The 20,833-nt window shown below is 43.8% G+C and overlaps 1 protein-coding gene across 1 annotated transcript in view; it reads left to right on the top strand.

The window, feature by feature from the left end:
• Positions 1-4,148: 4,148 nt before the first annotated feature.
• CREB3L2 (cAMP responsive element binding protein 3 like 2) overlaps positions 4,149-20,833 on the top strand; it is a gene marked incomplete at both ends in the record, with an annotated part of 116,689 nt that continues 100,004 nt past the window's right edge. The window contains one exon of the mRNA XM_079711133.1: positions 4,149-4,250. Coding sequence (XP_079567259.1) covers positions 4,149-4,250 — 102 coding nt within the window. The remainder of the gene's footprint in view (positions 4,251-20,833) is intronic.

Here is a 20,833-nt window from a genome sequence, read left to right as displayed (position 1 = left end):
GGAAGATCCCATATGCTGTGGAGCAACTAAGCCCATGCATCACAACTACTGAGCCTGCGTGCCACAACTACTGAAGACCATGCACCTAGAGCCTGTGCTCTGCAACAAGAGAAGCCACCGCAATGAGAAGCCTGCAAGTAGCCCCCACTCGCCACAACTAGAGAAAGCCCGCATATGGCAACGAAGACCCAATGCAGCCAAATAAATAAATAAATAACTTAAAAAAAAAGATATACAGATGGCCGACAGGAATATGAAAAGGTGCTCAACATCACTAGTCATCAGGGAAATGCAAATCAAAACCACAATGAGATCTCACCTCACACTTGTTAGGATAGCTATTAAATGACAAGAAAAAACAAGAGATGGCATGGATGTGGAGAAAAGGGAATCCTTGTACACTGTTGGTGCAAATGTAAATTGGTACAGCCACTCTGGAAATCAGTATGGAGTTCCTCAAAAACTTAAAAATACAGTTATCCTATGATCCAGCAATTCCACTTCTGGCTATTTAATCAAAGGAAAAGAAAACACTAATTCAAAAAGAAATCCTGACCCCCACGTTCCTTGAAGCATTATTCACAATAGCCAAGACACAGAAGCAAGTGTCCATCAGTGGATGAATGGATAAAGAAAATGTGGTATATGTATAAATTGGAATATTATTCAGCCATTAAAAAGAAGGAAATCCTGGCATTTGCAACAGCATGGATGGACCTTGAGGGCATTATGGTAACTGAAATAAGCCAGACAAAGAAAGACAAATGCTGTATAATCTCACTTGGGTGGAGTCTAAACAAACATACAAGCAAACTCATGGATACAAACAGACTGGTGATTCCCAGGCAGGAGTTGGGGGTGGGCAAAATGGGTGAAGGGAGTCAAAAGGCAGTCTTCCAGTTAGAAAATACATATACATAAGTCCTGGGGCTATAATATACAGCATGGTGACTATAACTAGACATTGTGGTGCTCATTTCACAATATATATAAATATCAAATCATTATGTTGTACACCTGAAACTAATAAGTGTGCTATGTCAATTATATCTCAAAAAAACAAAACCAAACCAAACCCAAAACCAGTCAGAGGAGCAAGCACTGCTACTTTTTTTTGTTTTTTGGGTGGCGCCATGCAGCTTGCAGGATCTTGGTTCCCCCACCAGGGACTGAACCTGGGCCACCACAGTGAAAGCGTCGAGTAGTAACCACTGGACCACCAGGGAATTCCTGAGTGCTGCTACTTTTTAAGGGAGGCCAGAGAAGCTGGGAAAAAAGTCAGCTAAATTGTTAAGTCCTAATTATGTTAGGGGAGGGGACAAACTCTAGACTCAAGATGTAGAACAAGAAATGTGCTGGTGAGAAGTCTTCGTACCTTGAATGGGAGAAGCAAACATGCAACAAAGGAGGCTGAAAAACCATTTAGGAATTGTGACATTACTATATTACTATGGCAATACAGATAAATTTAATCAAGCATTTAGGAAACCAATTATTATGTTACTGATTTTATGAAGGAAAAAGTCAGTGGCTTAAAACAATATAAACTTCTTACCTTTAGTTTGTGCGGGTCAGGAATCTGGGTATGGCATAGCTGAGTTCTCTGACTCTGGGGCTCTCGCAAGGCTGCAGTCATCTCAAGGCTCAATTCGGGGAGGATCTGCTTCCACAGTCACTCAAGTGGTTATATTAACAGGGTCCAGTTGCTCCTGGGTCATCGGATTGAGGGACTCGGTTCCTTGTTGGTTGTTAGTTGGACACCTTCCTCAGTTCCTTGCTATGTGGGCCTCTCCATAGGGCAGCTCACAGATCAGAGCAAGCAAACGAGAGGAGGAGAGAACGAGCAAGACAGGAGCCAGAATATTTTTTGACATCCCATCGCTTTTGCCACATTCTCTCTGTTAGAAGGAAGGCCCCGGGTCCAGCCCACGCTCAAAGGGAGGCAGTTTCAGAGGGTGTGAACACCAGGAAGCAGGATCATTGGAGCCATCTTAGAAACTGCCAACCACAAAGGGCAAAACCAGGGACTGACGTTGCCTGAGGCAGAAATGTTTGACAGATACATGCTTGTATTCCAATTTAAGGAGGGTGTACATGTTTCTTACCTCACTTGCTCATGTTGAGTGTTATGCCAAGAAAAATGGAAAAAGTTGCTAAAAATTGAAAAGGTGATCTATGAAAAGGATGTGGTGAAGGAGGTAGCAGACTGGAAAATAAAAACCAAGGACTAAGAGAAAAATGAGAAAACTATTATACAAGGAAGGTACGGGGCCCATAAACTAGAATTTCTACTTACGCATTAAAATATTCTCCAACGACCCAGGAGATAGGACCAGACAAATGGAACAGTTTCTACCATAAACTACCACTTAAAGACACCATAGAGTTCTAAGACAAAATTGGACTGACCCTATCCACCAAAAAATACTTGCGAAGGGAACAAAGTAACACCTCCATACCGGAATGTGCCATTGTAAGAAACTTCTAGAGACAACTGGCAAAGACTCCCTTACATTTAAAGTGAGCAAACTATATATGCAAGCACTTTGTTTCCTTAAAAGGAGTCTGATGCAATATTGTAAAGCAACTATACTCCAATAAAAATTAATTTAAAAAAAGAAAAAAAAAGGAGTCTGAAAGGAGGAGAAAAATCACAAGTTGAGGGAAAATAGTTTAGAAGAGGCTATCTCTTTCCCAATATAGGCAGGCCTGGTGGTCTGTCCCCTGCCCATCTCTCAGGCCACCTCTCCCCTCACTCACTCCCTGGCACCTCAATCCGCAGCCACACTTGTCTCCTTGGCTGTCTGTAAAACACCAGCTTCTCCCAAAACCTCATTTCATTCAGGTCTGTTCCCAAACGTCACCTACCCAGAAAGAACTTCCCTGATTGCTATCTAAAATAGCATCGACCTGCCCCATCCTCTTACCTTTCTTTGATTTTTCTTTATAGCAGTTACCAGTTTCTGACATTATACGTTTCTTTCTTTACCTGTTTGTCTGACTCTTCCACTGAGGTAAAATCTCTATGACCTGGAAAAGGAAGCCGTTGGCTCTTTTCAACAGTGTCTGTTGGGTAAATAAAAGAAAAAAATAGAATAAGGAGAGCCCATAAAAAACACGTCAGGAGAAGAGCCTAACAGAAAGCGGGAGAAGAGCCTAATAGAAAGCGGGAGAAAAACCTGAAGCACAAGCAATTACAATTTGCCAGATATGTGCTAACATGAATTCATGCATAATAGGGAATATTTATATTTGTGTGTAATATGTGACTTATTTTTTAAAAATCCTGAAAGACTCAAATGAGCTAAACTACTGGAAAATATTTAGGACACTACGTAAATCAGGCCTCCCAGCGGCACTCTCTTCCCCTAGACGCGCGCGCTAATTTCTCTGGATTCTCAGGCAACTGAGCGCACCCTCCCTCTTATAAAATGTATTCTTGTCGCTATTTGATTGGCTGTCCCTCCCAGGCTTTCCTTCCTCATTGGTTGCGCCCCCAGTCCATCACTCCTGGGCTCAAGCACTCCATTTGTCGGCTGCCGCAGACCTCGGCTGCCGGCTGTAGTAAAACCGGAGTAGCTCCCCGGTGACGTCAAAGGAGCTGCCCGCCCACATTCCAAAGCCTGGGCGGAGACTTCTCGCTGTCCCTGCCTCTGGACGGAGAGAAAGACTTCTGATTGGGTAGGGCGGGAGAAGTGAGCATCCGATTGGTCCCCGCCCTGGAGGGAGGAGGAGTCATAGCTGTATCCTGGAGCAGAGCTGAGGAGCCCTGGGGAATCTCAAAGTTTGTGCCTGGAGCAGTAGTGGAAAGTGAGCTTATTGAGAAGGGCTTTTCTTGGGATGAGTACTGATCTCCTGCCTTTATTTTGGATACACACCCTGCTCTATTCTCCTCAGCCTTCGGTCTGATCTCTAGACAGTCTGTCTCCTCTGGGGATTCTCAGATCTCCGAGGACGCTGGACCGGAGCCCTTGGCAATTCTCTCTCAGGCAGAGGAGCGAACGTTTTCCTTCCTAAGTGCATAAGCCACACGCATACGCACACACACGCACACACACTCACGCAGAGGCGGTTCTCGCCCTCCGAGGCCGCCCTACCCGCTCCCCTCCTGCCCTCAGCATCCTCGGCCCAGCGCACCTCGGACCACCATGGAGGTGCTGGAGAGCGGGGAGCAGAGCGTCCTGCAGTGGGACCGCAAGCTGAGCGAGCTGTCAGAGCCCGGGGAAACCGAGGCTCTCATGTATCACACGGTGAGGACTTGGCGGGGCGGCGAAGGGGAGGCTTGAGAGGGGGAAGTGTCATCAAAGGAACAGCTCGGGACAGGGAACTGGGAAGGAAGTATTTGGGAAGAGCATGCCCAGAATGGAGAGATCTGAGGAGAGGTGTGGTTTTTCTAGCTGAACAGTGAAGGTGGGCCGCTGTCTCTTTTAAACTTTTGATAATAGTAACGACGCTTTGTATTGCTTCAGCAACTTATACTCTTTTCCCTGAGGGCTTTTCACATATGCTATATCATTTCGTATTGCGCTGTAAAGCAGGAGGAAGGGTAGATGTTTTGATAATCTGCCTCTGTTTAGTTTGCTACTAATTTTTGTGGGAAGGTTTTTTTAAAACTGGGCAAAATAAAGTAGCATTTTTTTCCTTCGCTGTCATATTCTCTCTTTCTCTTCCTTTACTTTCTTATTTGAATTTTAGGAAGTATACTTGTGTGTGTGTGTGTGTGTGTGTGTGTGTGTGTGTTTTGAAAAAAGGTCCCTTCATATTAGGAGGAAGACTACTTTATTTGGCTCCTTCAACTGTTCAGCCAAGAAATCTGCTTCCTCCTTCTTCAGAGGAAAGATCAGCAAAGGAGAATGGAAAATCTGAGGCAGCGCATATTTCAGAAAGGCTTTGGAGAAGGTGGGACAGCTCACCAGTTCCTTGCTCAGTCTTATGCCCCAGAGATCCCTTTGGGCATTAAACTGTCACAGAGCACACACATTTCTTATAAAGTTTTCAATTTCAAGTTTTGGGTATTAAATTTGCAAAATGAAATTTTGTTTCCAACAGCCAGCACTGATAATATGACTTTATTGTGAGATGCCTTTGTTTCTTTTTTACAAATGCAGAGTTTGTATAGAGAGAGACACTAATGAGAAAATTAGAGGCTTGGCTATTTCCCCTTCATGATTCTTTTAATGGAGTCAGTGCCAGGATATTTGAAACTTTTTCAAAATGGCCTGCAGGCTCCACCCCTTTGGCCTTTGCCTCTGACTGACGTTATTTTGGGAAAAGGGATGAGGGCCTCCCTGTGATTCCCACCAAGGCATTTGTGGTGGCTGAGAATGGCTTGTTGAAAACACGCCGAGTGCAGGGCAGAGAGGTAGTGGAAATTCATGCCGGGTCAAAAGCCAGATGTGTGGTGTGATCTTCTGGTCTTTGCTCACTGAGTCTGTCCCAAGGACACTGCGTGGGCTGCCTTTGGATTGGGGGCCCAGATGTACTTCCCGTTGCCAGGACAGAGCTCAGAGAACGCTGGCCGTCAAATATCTTCTGATAGTATCTCCAGATGTTTCTCCTGACATAGGCCACATTTTAACCATTTGCGAGGGGCAGCTCTTCTCTTTTGTTCTCATGAGTACTGTGAAAATGTCTCATCCCGCAGCTGTAATGCTTTGGGTCAGCTGGTGGGATGAATTATGCACAGCATCCGCGTTCCCTTTCTCAGGCCTCGTGACTTGCCTTTCTGAGATCTTATGCCAGGGTTTGAGATGCTACCCGTGACTGTGACATTGTGACACAGACTGTGACTGTGACAACTTCAGGCAGGACAGTTTGGACTTGCTCTAACTGACATCTTCATGCACAGTTTCAGGGGTAGAGACCTTACCTTCCTTTTGGTAGCAAGGGCTTAGTTTTTCTATGTCATTGTAATGAAGCAGTGATGGGTGATTATTTTTCTTCTAATTTGATTTTATTTTTAATTACTTCTATGTGTGCCACTTAGGGACGTGTTTCTCTTCTGGGCAGCTCACTCATATAAAATGCCACTCATCATTGCTGCAAGCCGTGGCCCACAAACTGAGTATATGAATTAATGTTGAAAGACGTATTGGATTTGGTAGCACAGACAACTGGGTTATATTCCTTCTAAACTAAGGGGAGTTTGGCAGAGATTTGAAAATAGATAACTTTCCCATCTGTTTCTTGAACTCTGTTGGGTATCCAGTTGCAGAGCTGGTTATTATTGCCATTTGTCCATAATGAGAAATGGCCTGACCTCCAAGTGGAAAAAGGATGGCCTGATGATGCATTCACTCACAGATTTATTTGTTCTTTCAATGAATGGTTATTGAAAAGCTTCTATGTGTGAAACACTGTTCTAAGCAGTTGGGATACATCAGTGAACCAAAAAAACCTCAAAGTTCTTGACCTTGGGAAGCTTACGCTCTAGGCCTGAAGTAGGGGAGAAGGTTATCTCAGCAGGATGAAAAGCCAGAGCAAAGGCTCTAAGGTGGGAGTGTGTCTGGCATGAGCTTATGGTAACATCACCTTCTGTTTTAGATCCCCCCCCATTTTTGTCAGTTTTTTTCTTGTAAAAATGCAGGTTACTTCTGAGGCAGAGTGCCTGTTTTTGGAATGGCCCAGTGAAACTTTCCAAGTTGAGTGGATTAGGCATCACAAAGGGAGTGGAGAGCCTGCAGGGAGGGTAAGGTACAAATGTAAGCTGGGAAATTGGTAAGATAGTGTACTACCATCTATTGTATATTTATTATCTGAAAGGGAGGGCTGGCTTCATGGGCCTGCCACCTGTGCAGTCCCACAGGGCCCCACACTTTGATGCTCTGCTGTCACCATCTTGAGATCCTCAATAATTTTTGAACAAGGGCCCACACGTTTGCATTTTGTACCAGGTCCCATAGATTATGTAGCTGGTTCTCATGAAAGGCATTGTACTTTACAAAAATGATGTATCAGTGGGACTTCCCTGGCGGTTCAGTGGTTAAGACTCTGAGCTTCCACTGCAGGAGGCACAGGTTCGCTCCCTGATCAGGGAACTAAGATCCCTCATGCTGCAGGGCACAGCCAAAAAAAAAAAAGAGGATATCTCAATGATCCAGTGAAGGAGTCGTTTTACAGATAAGAAAACTGAGGCTTAATGAGTTTAAGTGACTTGGTAAAAGGTCATTTAAACTCAAGTCTACCTGCCTCCAAAGCCCAAGCTCTTGCCCACTATGCTGTATGAATGAAGGATCCAGACTTAAAAGGAACTGAGTCAGAGGATGGGGAGTCAGAAATTGCTGAGTCTGAAGGCAGCTAATATTTAACTGAGGTGGCAGTGCAGCCACCAACCCTTCCTAGCATGATCACTCTCTGCTCTAAATAGGGATTTAGCTACCACACGCATGATTGCTAATGCCCTGTTTTAGCCAAACTGTCACCTACTTGATTTTAAAAATATAGAAGTTGCCCGAGGCTGGGATTGTCGCGTCTCCGAGGTGCCTTCTGTGAGCCATCAGGAGCAGTGTTTTTCTCATTTGGTTAGTTATGAAGAAAACTTCTGGGTCCAGAAGGCTTAGAGGAGACAGTTTCAAAGTCTATAAAATAATGAACCACACAGAGCGAATTTGGACTTGCTCATTAGATCCTGAATTATTAGAGCTTTGGGCTTCCTCTTGAAGCTGAAAAAATAGTTCCCATACAGATGATGAGATATAATTTTAAATCAGTGAGTAGTACATTTAGGAAAGCTATTGCTTCTGGAGTGGATACAAGTGAAAACTGGTTTCAGAAAAGATGGCAGATATAAAAATGAGGAGTGTATATATTATGGTTTCAAATCATTGCAAGAAGCCTTGTCCCTTCCCCTAAACCTGCCAAGATGTTGGATGTTTCTAACATTCATGTTGTGTTTCCTGTAAGATTCTGTGCAAATTACATTTCTGGGAATTTACTGTGGGATTTTGCAATTTAAAGAGCAAAACAGTCTATAAATCTTATCTATGTATATTATTACATGCACTGACTATATCTGGGTGGATGCTCAAGAAACAGATGGCTGATGTTTTTCTGGTAAGGGGACTTGAGGGACTAGAGGTTAAGAGAGGGAGGGAGGGAGGGAGAGGGAGTTACTTACACACTATCCCTTTCGTACTGTTCAAACTTTTACCTCCTGAAAGTATTTAGGAAATGAAAAATGACAATTTAAAGGCACCACATAAAACTGGACTAGAGGTAATTTTAGCCTGCATTTCCTTGGGGAGAGAGGGGATTCTGGGGCTCACTCAATGCCACCAGAGTTGGTGGAGGCCTTGGGTAATGAATAGAGGAAGCAGGAGTGCTTGCTGGAAAAGGGCTTTGAGGATGAAGGATTAACAGTGGGTTTGTGTATGATAAACTTCGTGCTCTTGGTAATTTTCTTATAGCTCAGTTTAGCAATCTGGAAAAGAGGGATTTTATCAATTTTTGCAATGATTATTTTTTTTTAGGTATACAATAGGATACCTTTTCTTTGCAAAGGTAATGACAGAGGTCCTGCTTGGTTTTTCATTTTATTTTATTGAGGTATAGTTGATTTACAATATTATGTTAGTTTCAGGTGTACAGCACAGTGATTTATTTATATATATATATATATATTTTTTTTCTTTTTCCGATTCTTTTCCCTTATAGGTTATTACAAAATATTAAGTAGAGCTTCCTGTGCTATAAGAAGGTCCTTGTTGGTTATCTATTTTGTATATAGTAGTGTGAATCAGTTAATTCCAACCTCCTAGTTCTGCTTCTTTTAAATACTAAATTCATGGGCTTCCCTGGTGGCGCAGTGGTTGAGAGTCCGCCTGTCGATGCAGGGGACACGGGTTCGTGCCCCGGTCCGGGAAGATCCCACATGCCACAGAGCGGCTGGGCCCGTGAGCCATGGCCGCTGAGCCTGCGCGTCTGGAGCCTGTGCTCCGCAACGGGAGAGGCCACAACAGTGAGAGGCCCGTGTACCGCAAAAAACAAAAAACAAAAAAACCCCTAAATTCATGTAAATCCAGTTCTTTGTAGAATTATTAGTGGTTATGTGCTTAAATTTTATATCCAGTTGGTACTTAAAATGAAATGACTGAGCCCAGAGGGTGGTAGGTGGGGTGCTAAGGGTAGGTTCCACCTGCCTGGTGAGCGGATGTGAAGGCCATCTGGCTTCCACATCCATCGTGATTGCCGGAAGGTGGATGGCTGATCTGAGAGGCTGGTGGTTTCCCCTTCCTCTCGGCGGCCCAGAGACCTGATAGGGCTCCCGTGGGATATGGGAGCTTTGGGTTTGGTGTTCGCCTCCTATTGTTGGCCTCTGGCCAGATTCTGAGTGGGACCCTGGGTCCTTGTGGCTTGAGAAATCATTACTTCTGGTCACCTGACCTCCACCAATTGAATAAAGGTAATGAGTTCCAGTAGGAGACAGAATTGTGAAGTCAGTATAATTTGTCTTCGAGGCCCTACTTCACCTTTCTTCACCTTCACTCCTTTCACGTTTCCCTCGCTTCTTGGACCCCGAGTTGCTCGCTGTAATGGTGTCCTCCTTCCAACTCCTCCTCTTTAATTTTGTTCTCAGGAAAGATTTTTAAGCTTACACTAAACATTTCAATATTGGTAAAGCTAAACATATGACCCCTAAATGGGCGTTTATATTTAACAATAATTTCTTGAATCTCTAAATGGAGAACTTTAGGCAATAGCCAGGTAGTAGGGGAGGAGTATTTGGGGAGCTGGGGGGACCTCTCACTACCCCTCTGCATGTGGCCCCTATTCATAAGGCGGCCTTGCATATATGTTGCTGATTTAGCTATGATCTAAAGAATTTTCATTGTTTTGGTGAACAATCTTTGGCTCAGTTAGATTATTGTCTCTGAAATTGTCCTCATTGTGTTACCACGGGTTGGGGGAAGGTGGGCTTGGGCACAGTTCTGAACGATGAGAGGGCAGTACTGAGCTTTGTACTTGCCCTCTTTCTTCAGTGATCCCTGAGTGATAATATCCTCTCGAGCTCTGATGTGAAGTTGCTCTGGCAGGAGAAATGAGGCACTGCATCTAGATTAATAATTGAATTAAATGACAGTGCTTGCCGCTGCGAGTAACTGAAAACCGATTCACATTGCTTACACAATAAGTGAATTATTCTGTCACGTTGCAAGATGCCTAAAAGTATAGCTACATGTTTGGCTGCTTCAGCAGCTGCTCAGTTCATCATGGACCTAGATTCCATCCATCCATAGGCAGGTTCCATCTTCAAGTTGGAGGCAACCAGAAGGCAACTCATATCCTTATGAGTTTCAGGTGTTCACATAAAAATGACAATATCCAAAGGGAGAAGAGAGGTTGTGTCTTCCTTGTGTCCTTTTTTAAGATGGAAGAAACTTTTTTTAGATGCCTACCAGCTGATTTCTCTTCGAGCTTTATTGTCAAGGATGGGATCACATCATCATTTCTGAACCAATGGCTGGAAAGGGATTTACCTGATTGGCTTAGATTAGTCATGTGGGAATGGAGGGGCTATTGGAGCCTCAACCAGCATGACCATGTGTAATGATCATTAGTCAAATAGTCTGAGTTGGCAGACCTTTCCTTCACTAAAAGGTGTGTTCATTTAGCTAATGGCTGTTTTTCTCACAAAGGTGGGCTAGCAAATGGAAAATGTTTTAAAACATTTAAGCATGGAATATTCCTGCAGTGCATGCAAAGGCTATCATGGAGGGGGTACTGCTGTGTCCCAACTCACGAATGAGGAAATGTAGAATTAACTATATTATCTGAACTCTCTGCATCAGGGTCAAATATCAGGGCTGGAGGTAGCTAGCTGAGCCTGTGATCATGATCACGGTGCAAGACAAGAATGACTTTTTCTGTTCGAGGTCCACACAACCTCATCTCTGCAGGCAGAGAGCTGAATGCCATTTTTCAAAGAAGCTGTTTTTCCAGTTGCATATGGCTATTCAAACACTGATAAGGTCAGACTGTGCCTGTTTGCAGCTTGAACTGCCGGGCTCAGCCCTGTGGGGCTCTGACCTGTCTGTGGACTGTCTTGGGGCAAATGGCCTTAGGCTTTGGCTGGGAGTTTGGTAGGACTGAGGGCCTAGGGCCGCAGAGTGTCTGAATTGCTTGTCAGTGATTTTATGAATGAGGGAGTAGTGTTTACATTCTCCACCTCAGTAGAGTCAAGCCTGAAATGAAATGGTGAGATTCACCATTGGTGTCAACCTTGAGTCTATTCCCCCTTCTCCCGGCTCACCACATGCTCTCCGGCTCTTCCAAGTGAAGCACCAAGTGACCTCATTTTTTCCCTAAATGGAATTGTCTAGGTTACCCACAAGGCACATAAGAGGTGATGGCCCCATTTATCTATGCAGAATCTAAGGCCTCGAGCAAAAAAGAGACCTCAGCTGGAACACAAGCTTCTTGAAGGCAGGGAACATGACTGTCTTTTCTATACTTCCAAGCACAGGATGCTCAGAGATATGCAATACTTGCTTGATGCACAATTACGTAGAGTAAGGCAGTCTTGGAGAATGAATAAGCTCAGTGACCTCAGTCTCTTTTGTTAATGTATTTTTTTAAAACTCTGGATGCTTGTAAATGCCTCTGCAAGTCTGAAAATTTAATATGAAAGTGACTTGGGTAGTTTGATGTCAATAACTTTTCTTGTTTAGTTTTGAGACCCAGATGGGAGGGAGGATGATTCTATAATAGTCCCAGTTTCCGCTAGAGTAGAGTTGAAGGCAGCGTTGTGGAAAGGGTGTGCCTTCGAGCCAGGCAGATTTGGAATCCAGGGCCAGTGGTTCTCTGGTGACCTTGGGCAAGTAACCTCTCCTCTTTGGGTCTCAGTTTCTTCACATGCCACTGCCTAGCTCATAGTGTACACACTTTTTCACCCTCTCCCCTAAGTCAAATGTCTTCTTTCTGGGGAAGAAGTATCCCCACCTCAGGAGTCTGATATCATTCAGGAAGCACAAGGCACCTGTAATTATTCTCTCTCAGGCATCTTCATTTCCTCTTCTCCGCAGCTTCTGCCTTCTGCTGTAAACACAGGTCTCTGCCTTGAACACATGTTTGCCAGATGCTGTTGCCCCTCCTTGCTCTGCTTGTTTTTTCTCTCTTGTTTACTGCCAGGTTTTCTCAGACAAGTAGTCAATAGCTACGGCCTCCATTTCCTCAGTTTTTACTTCTGCCTCCTGTATGTTCTGGTTCCTACTGCTGCCTGAAGGTTCTCCAACTTCTCTCTAACTGCTCCATCCACTAGTCTTCTCTCCATCCTTACCTGCAAGGCCTCATGGGAACATTTGGCAATACTGACCGACCACATGTTCATCTCGTAACTCGCTCTTGCTTTGGCTCCCATGATACCCCGCGAGGCTTAGATTTTCCTCCTTTGCTGGCTGCATTACCACCTGTTAAATGTGAGCGTTTGGTACTTGGTCTTGTGTTCTCCCTGTACACTCTCCTGGGCTCCTCCATCTACTTCAGTACAGGTGGTTCTCAGATCTTTACATCTGTTAGTTGTCTGTGGATGGAAACTGGGAGATCTTTGGAATATGACCCAAGACCTTCCGGGCCCTCATGAGCTGTAGAGTGGCTCTGGCTGGGTAACCTTTGAATCTTCCTGATGCATTACTTTGAGAAGAGCTGAGAACACTCTGATCCCCCTTATCACCGCACCCCTGTTATCTCAGGGGATGTTTTGTGACTCAGCCCTCCTGCAGTGTAAACCCAAGAGAGACTCATGAGTCATTGCTGGGACACAGCTGTTTCTTGAGTCAGTGTCACTCATCAGATGCAGGCTGTGTTTTGACTGGGTTCATCCTTATTCTTCAGCTTGGGAAGCACTCTTTTGGTGTTCTGCGGTGGTGTATCTAATTTTTTCTAGGACTGAGTGGAAGGTCAGTGCAAAAGTCAGATATAAGTTCTTAGATCTTGTACCATTGATCCTTCTGGTGTGTCTAGCTGCTGTCGAGCTCAGTTACAGGTGCCTGATGTTGAATTGCCTGCCCTTGAGTTGCTCTATTCCGGTGTAATACATTTATCTAAACTTTATTGACATTACTGAAGAGCTTTTAAAGAATTGAGACAGGTGACGCTGAGCCACTCAAATTTGTATGCCTGCTTCTTGTTAGAAGTATCTTGGAAGAGAGTTTTTCTTTGGAAAAACTCATTGTAGTACAAGTTACTTCACATCCTCCATCTCAGTTTATCCTGCTGTAAAATGCTGCCTTTGTATAATGATCCCAGAGGTTCCTTTTAACTCCAAAGTTCTGTGCTGGGTATCATGCTGTCACCCTTGAAAGTCTCTGATCTTTAAAAAATGGGTGATTTAAAACAACAACAACAAAGGTCAGTTGATTACCTCTTTCCTTTGGGCACTCAGTTGGCGGGTATAGTTTTGCATTTTGTAGCCTCTGTTTTCTGACTTAAAAACCCTGCTTCAGTAAAACCCAGACAAAATAAAGAATGGAAAAACAGAGAGACACAGAGGTAGGAGACTTTTTTTTTTAACATCACACACACACACACACACACACACACAGACACTCACACACCCCTCTTCAGACTTCTTGGCAAATTAGAGGAGTCTGGGGGAAAAAAATCTACAAACAGTTTTCAGTCGTCTGAGTGGAAAATCTTGGTTTTTTAACATTTCATATCTTGGAAATGTCTGAATAGTTTTTGTTTAAAGGGAAATTCCTTTTGGCTGAGAAAGAGGCTACAGGATTCAAACTGATAGGGTGATTTTTTTAGGAAACTTGGAGGAAACAAGGATTTGTGATGAAAATGCTTTCTCACTAGCCAGTTGTGTCAAAACAGACATTTAAATCCAAGGTTACCAGTCATAGCATTTGAAAGATTCAGCCATTAACTCCTTCCTTCCCCTCGCTTCCTGTCTGTACATCCTGGGGAAATATCTCTCATCACTGGTCCTTCCTCCAATTTGAGGAACTTAATGAACTGCTTTTCTAAACCTGTGCATGTTCTAGGCAGGAGGATATACATTCTTGACCTTGTGGTTCTCCCAGCAGAGTGGGAAGGGAGATATGTAAAGAAGTCATTAAATCACAAGTCATTAAATATCTGGTGTACATTTTGCTTTAAAGCTGTGTTCAAAGTATTTCTGGCACACAGAGGGTGGAACAAGAGATCTGAAGGAGATGAAGAGTTGGAGAGCCTCTCACTGAAAAGGTGATATTTGCATTGGGTCCTAAAGTATAAATAGGAGTTCTCCAGGCCGTGGGAACAGCAGATACAGAGTAGGAATGTATAGCATGTCATAGTTGATCCTGGGAATCCCAAGTGGTTTTATGTAGTTTCCAGTAGGATGCTCTGTGGGGAGTGTTGGGAGATATGATAAGATCATACAAGGTTTGCATGCTTTGTTAACCATTTGGATATTCTTTTGTGGGCAGTAGTGTGGGAAGCTTTTAAGACTTTTAATAAAAAAGAGACAGTGAGAGAAGTGTGTTTTGGAAAGGAAACCCTAGTGTCTGTGAAGCATGGATTGGAGGGGAGAGTTAATGTCAGCAGGATGATCTGCTGGCTGGCTATTTCATCCATGAAGTAGAACAAGGCACCATGAGGGCCTTGAACCTGACAGGGAGCAGCACATGAATACAAGAAAGGGTTAGGAGCTGGGCGTGAAGACTTGGTGGCAGCGGGGCATGTGAGGGCTATGGGAGGCGTCGTGGTTTCTGATGTGGCACACTGAGTTGACGGTGCTGCCTTTCGTGCAGGAAGGTGAGTTTGCTGGGGAAGATGATGAGTTCAGTTTTGGACATGGTGATTCTGGTGTGTTCATGGCACATTCAGGAGAGGTACCTGAAAGGCATTTGGAAACATAGGTCTGGAGTTCTGAGAAAGGTCTGGAGATGTAGATTTGGGTGTTATGAATCTCGTGGGGGAGAAGTGAAGCCAACAGTCCTAATAAGATAGTCCAGCGAGGTCCGGGGGAGAGTGAGGAGTGTGAGAGCAAAGCTGAGAATGAAGCCCTGGGGACACTTGAAGCGTTAGCAGGGGAAGAGAAATCTGCAGATGGAACTCAGAAGGAATCCACAGAAAAAGTGGAGAAAATCCAGGAAAATCCAGGATCCAAAGAGGGGAGGGTTGCTACGGAGTGGTCAAGATAAAGAAGGGCTGAGTGTGCTCTTCAGCTGCCTGCCAAGCACTGTGTGGTGTTAGCTCAGGGTGGGACCGTGTCCTGGAGCCGCAGAGGTCCCCCGAGGGTCTGGACCTGTGGGCATGCTCTCTGGCTTTGTGCCAAGGGAGTGCAGGCCTTGCTTCCAGGCAAGAGCAGAAACAGCAGAAGGCCAGGTGCTGGGAGTAAATATGCATGGTAGATAATGTGTACAATAGCGCCTCTTTCTTCCCTTTTGTTTTTATAAAATCAATCCTCAAAATTGGCCTTGGAGACTGTCCCTGTGCCCTTGCGGTATTATGAAGGTCCTTTCTTCATTCTTCTCTCCACACTGAATCCACCTGTTCCTGATGTCCTTCTCATGAGCGAGGTGTAGTTTGTGCCTGGGTCACCTCGTGCATGTGTCACGTAGGAGTCTCAGGCTTTGGGGCATGCACAAGGAGGGTCTCTGGATTCATTAAATCTGTATAAGACAGTTGGGATTTATCAAATGCCTAGAAGTCTTGAGCCTTTTCCTTTCTGTATTTCTGCTGACTTCCTACTGAAAGAGTATCAAGTGGACCCAGTGGTTGCCAAAGATAAGTTTGATCACAGAGACATCAACGGTATTCACATGTTAGGAGAATAGAAAAGAAACAGATTGACCCCATTTTTAATGACATAATAATAGGGGCAGGTGAGGACAAATGGTTTTGTAATAAGAATATGATAAGCCCGAGGGCTTTCCAGTGGAAGGAACACTAAAGTAAATGATGCCGCTTCGAAGAAAATGTGCAGCTCCAAGCAGTGCCTGGGTTTCAGGACCTACAGAGGGGACTCTGGAGGGCACCCTCCAGTCCTCCCCGTGCCCCCTGCATTATGGGGCTCGATTCTACCTTTGCGCTCTGCTTCCCTGTATCCAGGATGTTGCTTTCATGGCCCTCAGCCCTCCTGGGGAGATGAGGAACAGGAATGGGAGGAGAACTCTGGCCCCAGGACTGAAGTTGGGCCCAGGAAACAAGGGGGTGGAGAATAAGGAGAATTCTGCTTTCCGACTGGCTGCACAGGGAGGAAACGGGCAGCCCTTCTCAGCCCAGAGCAGACTCCTGTGAGGTGACACCAAGTTGAGAATTCACCCAGCACAGTTCAACTACAGTGTGGGTTAAGTTGGTCTCTTGGCTGACTGAGAATTGATTACTTTTTAAAAATATATATATTCTTTTCCTTTATGGTTTATCATAGGATATTGAATATAGTTCCCTGTGCTATAGAGGTAGGACCTTGTGGTTTACCCATCCTATATAAAATAGTCTACATCTGCTAATCCCAAACTCCCAGGCCTTCCCTCCTCCGCCACTCCCCCTTGGCAACTGCAAGTCTATTTTCTACCTCTGTGAGTCTGTTTCTGTCTCATAGATAGGTTCATTTGTGTCGTATTTTAGATTCCACAGGTAAGTGATATCATATTTGGTATTTGTCTTTCTCTTTCTGACTTACTTCACATAGTATGATAATCTCTAGTTGCATCCATGTTGCTGCAAATGGCATTATTTTGTTCTTTTTTATGGCTGAGTAGTCTTCCATTGTATATATGTACTACATCTTCTTTATCCATTCACCTATTGATGGACATTTAGGTTGTTTCCTAAATGTGAATAGTGAATAGTGCTGCTATGAATATAGGGATGCATGTATCTTTTTGAATTATAGTTTTGTCTGAGTATATGCCCAGGAGTAGGATTGCTGGATCATATGGTAATTCTATGTTTAGTTTTCTGAGGATTCTCCACACTGTTTTCCGTAGTGGCTGCACCAACTTACATTCCCACCAACAGTGTAGGAGGGGGAACCGATTACTTTCGATCATGTTATTTCAATAACTATATGTCTTGTGAGTTTGAAGCACTTGTGTTACAAATTTTTAAAAAATAGCCTAAATTTTTTAGAACAGCTTTAGATTCATAGCAAAACTGAGCAGAATGTACAGTCTCCATACATTCCCTGCCGTCTGCCCACCACGCACAACCTACCCCACCATCAACATCCTGCTGTTACACACTTTTGGAATGTGGATTCATAAGCTGGGGTTACCTGTGGCAGCTTTTGACTTTAACTTTGTTTTTTGAAATTAGTCACAGCCAAGCTCCCTTTTGTAATCCAACAAGAAGCCAGGTTGGTCCACAAGAGCCTCAAACATATGTGTGTGTGTATAGGCTGTCCCTCCATGTGCCCCCCGCCCCAACCTCTGCCCTCTGCCATTTACAAATGGCTTAGGAACTGGACATTGTCCTTTGGAAAGGAGGGTGGGATAGAGTGGGGGACATACTGTATTGTTTTGTAATCACAGAACCTGAAGCCGATCTTTGTAGCTATGACTTTGAACTTCCTACCCTGAGATAGTATTCATTTCTGAGGCACTGCCAGGAGTTGTTTTTCTGGTTCTGCTCTGGATTTGCAAGTTTTCTTTCCAAGACTCTCCTGCAGCCCATGACCTACATTTGGGAGCAGCTGGAAGGCCTGGGACTGTGGGCTGGGGAGGCCGAGGAGGTCAAGACCAAACCCAGAAGGAGACCAACCTGACCCCCTTGTGTTCCAGGGCATCGTGCTCTAACTGAAGGTACCCAGTGACCCTGGCAATCTTAACGTACACATACATTTTTGTGTTTGATGAGAAAGGGAGGCAGAGAAGTAGCAGCCAAAAAACCATTTGGTGTTTCAGCTGTGTTTACATATTAGGAACATGAGGTGGTTTTATTTTATTTTATTTTGTTTTTTTTAACATCTTAATTGGAGTATAATTGCTTTACAATGGTGTGTTAGTTTCTGCTTTATAACAAAGTGAATCAGCTATACATATACATATATCCCCATATCTCCTCCCTCTTGCGTCTCCCTCCCACCCTCCCTATCCCACCCCTCTAGGTGGTCACAAAGCACCGAGCTGATCTCCCTGTGCTATGCGGCTGCTTCCCACTAGCTATCTGTTTTATATTTGGTAGTGTATATATGTCCATGCCACTCTCTCACTTCGTCCCAGCTTAGCCTTCCCCCTCCCCGTGTCCTCAAGTCCATTCTCTACGTCTGCGTCTTTATTCCTGTCCTGCCCCTAGGTTCTTCAGAACCATTTTTTTTAGATTCCATGTATATGTGTTAGCATGTGGTATTTGTTTTCCTCTTTCTGACTTACTTCACTCTGTATGACAGACTCTAAGTCCATCCACCTCACTGCAAATAACTCAGTTTTGTTTCTTTTTACGGCTGAGTAATATTCCATTGTATATATGTGCCACATCTTCTTTATCCATTCATCTGTTGATGAACACTTAGGTTGCTTCCATGTCCGGGCTATTGTAAATAGAGCTGCAATGAACGTTGTACATGACTCTTTTTGAATTATGGTTTTCTCAGGGTCTATGCCCAGTAGTGGGATTGCTGGGTCATATGGTAGTTCTATTTTTAGTTTTTTAAGGAACCTCCATACTGTTCCCCATAGCAGCTGTATCAATTTACCTTCCCACTAACAGTGCAAGAGTGTTCCCTTTTCGCCACACCCTCTCCAGCATTTATTGTTTGTAGATTTTTTGATGATGGCCATTCTGACTGGTGTGAGGTGATACCTCGTTGTAGTTTTGATTTGCATTTCTCTAATAATTAGTGCTGTTGAGCATCCTTTCATGTGTCTGTTGGCAATCTGTATATCTTTGGAGAAATGTCTATTTAGGTCTTCTGCCCATTTTTGGATTGGGTTGTTTGTTTTTTTGATATTGAGCTGCATGAGCTGCTTGTAAATTTTGGAGATTAATTCTTTGTCAGTTGCTTCATTTGCAAATATTTTCTCCCATTCTGAGGGTTGTCTTTTCGATTGTTTGTGGTTTCCTTTGCTGTGCAAAAGCTTTTAAGTTTCATTAGGTCCCATGTGTTTATTTTTGTTTTTATTTCCATTTCTCTAGGAGGTGGGTCAAAAAGGATCTTGCTGTGATTTATGTCATAGAGTGTTCTGCCTATGTTTTCCTCTAAGAGTTTTATAGTGTCTGGCCTTACATTTTAGGTCTTTAATCCATTTTGCGTTTATTTTTGTGTATGGTGTTAGGGAGTGTTCTAATTTCATTCTTTTACATGTGGCTGTCCAGTTTTCCCAGCACCACTTATTGAGGAGGCTGTCTTTTCTCCATTGTATACATGAGGTGGTTTTAAATCAAAGGAACCCAGTGTTTCCTTTTGACTTAAATACAGACTTATAGGAGGAAACTGAAATTAAGCTTGGCCCAGCTGAGAGGTGGATGGTTGAGTGGATTGAACATGATGAATTTTCAGCTTTCTTATTCCTACTCTTCCTATTTCTGTTGTAGATTCTGAATGTCCTGTTGTCTTCTGATCACTCAGCTGCTGGGGCAGAGGGTTGGTAGAAAAAACAGGGATTTTGGAGTCAGCACTGACTTCATAGCCCTTATCACCACCAACAAATTATTTATTCAGTGCTTCTCAGCTCTGTCAACATGGCACTAAGAGAAAATGATGATATCTTCCCGGGGCATTGAAATAATGGATGAGGCTGATCACAGCCCAAGTGCTCTGTGGGCTCTAGCCTCCACTCAGGGCATTCCATAGGCATACTTGTTGGGAAGCTACCAGAACAGTGGTGAGCACATCATAGGGAGCCAATGAAATATTTGCCAAGTGAACGGATGAGTGAATGATTCTGGGCTTATGACCTGGTTCTGGCACTCCCTACTCTGGATACCTTTCTGAGGTTGTTTCACAAGGCCGTGATAGAGGATGAGTGACATGATATAAGTGAAGTGTCTGTCTCCATGTCGGGTACATGGCCTCTGCTTAGGAGATAGTAGGTTCCTGCCCTCCAGTTTTCTATTCCAATAATTTCAAGGAGGCATAGGAAGAAATGCTTGCTGAATTCTAAACTGAAGGAAAAAAATTAGTAAATAGAATAAAGCTTCTCTAATGTGACCTATTTATTTTGCTTGTTTATTTCTCTAGTTTTACTGAGATATAATTGACATATAACATGTGAGTTTAATTTTTATACAACATGACTTGATATATGTATATATTGCAAAATGATCACCACAGTGAATTTAGTTAACATTCATCACCTCACAGAGTTATAATTTTTTTTCCTTGTGATGAGAACTTATAAGGTCTACTGTCTTAGAGACTTTCCAATACACAATACAGTATTGTTAACTATAGTCACTATGTTGTACATTACATCCCCAGGACTTACTTATCTTATAGCTGGAAGTTGGTACCTTTTGGCCACCTTCACCCTAATGTGGCCTAATTGTGATGAATTTAGTGGGGGGAAAAAACCCGAAAAGTTTTTTCAGTTCCTACCTGAACCTTTTTAGGCTCAAGGCCTGGTATTGATTTGCATGACTGAGTTCACACTTCGATTTTTCAAGCACCTGCTTCTGCAGAACTGAAATTCTTTGTAGGTTTTGACGGGGGTGGGGATTGGTGGCAGGTGTTAACATTCTTCAAGTCACAAGAGGCAAGGCATGTAGGGGCCGGCCCATTCCCTAGTCCTGCCATCACCTGAAACAGCCATCTGTGACTGAGATGGTTTACCCTGCTTTTTTAATATAAATAGCATTTCTGGGGCTGACTGTGATAAGCTTAAGAATTCATTAATAGGAAGAGAGCGGGAAGGAATGGTAAGCGTGGTGTGGAACAGCCCCTGGGGGCCCTGCCCACAGCATC

This window comes from Hyperoodon ampullatus, assembly GCF_949752795.1.
Source record: "Hyperoodon ampullatus genome assembly, chromosome: 9".
Taxonomy (NCBI): Eukaryota; Metazoa; Chordata; class Mammalia; order Artiodactyla; family Ziphiidae; genus Hyperoodon; species Hyperoodon ampullatus.
Note: the sequence above shows the minus strand (reverse complement) of the source record. Positions and strands in the feature narration are given on the sequence as shown.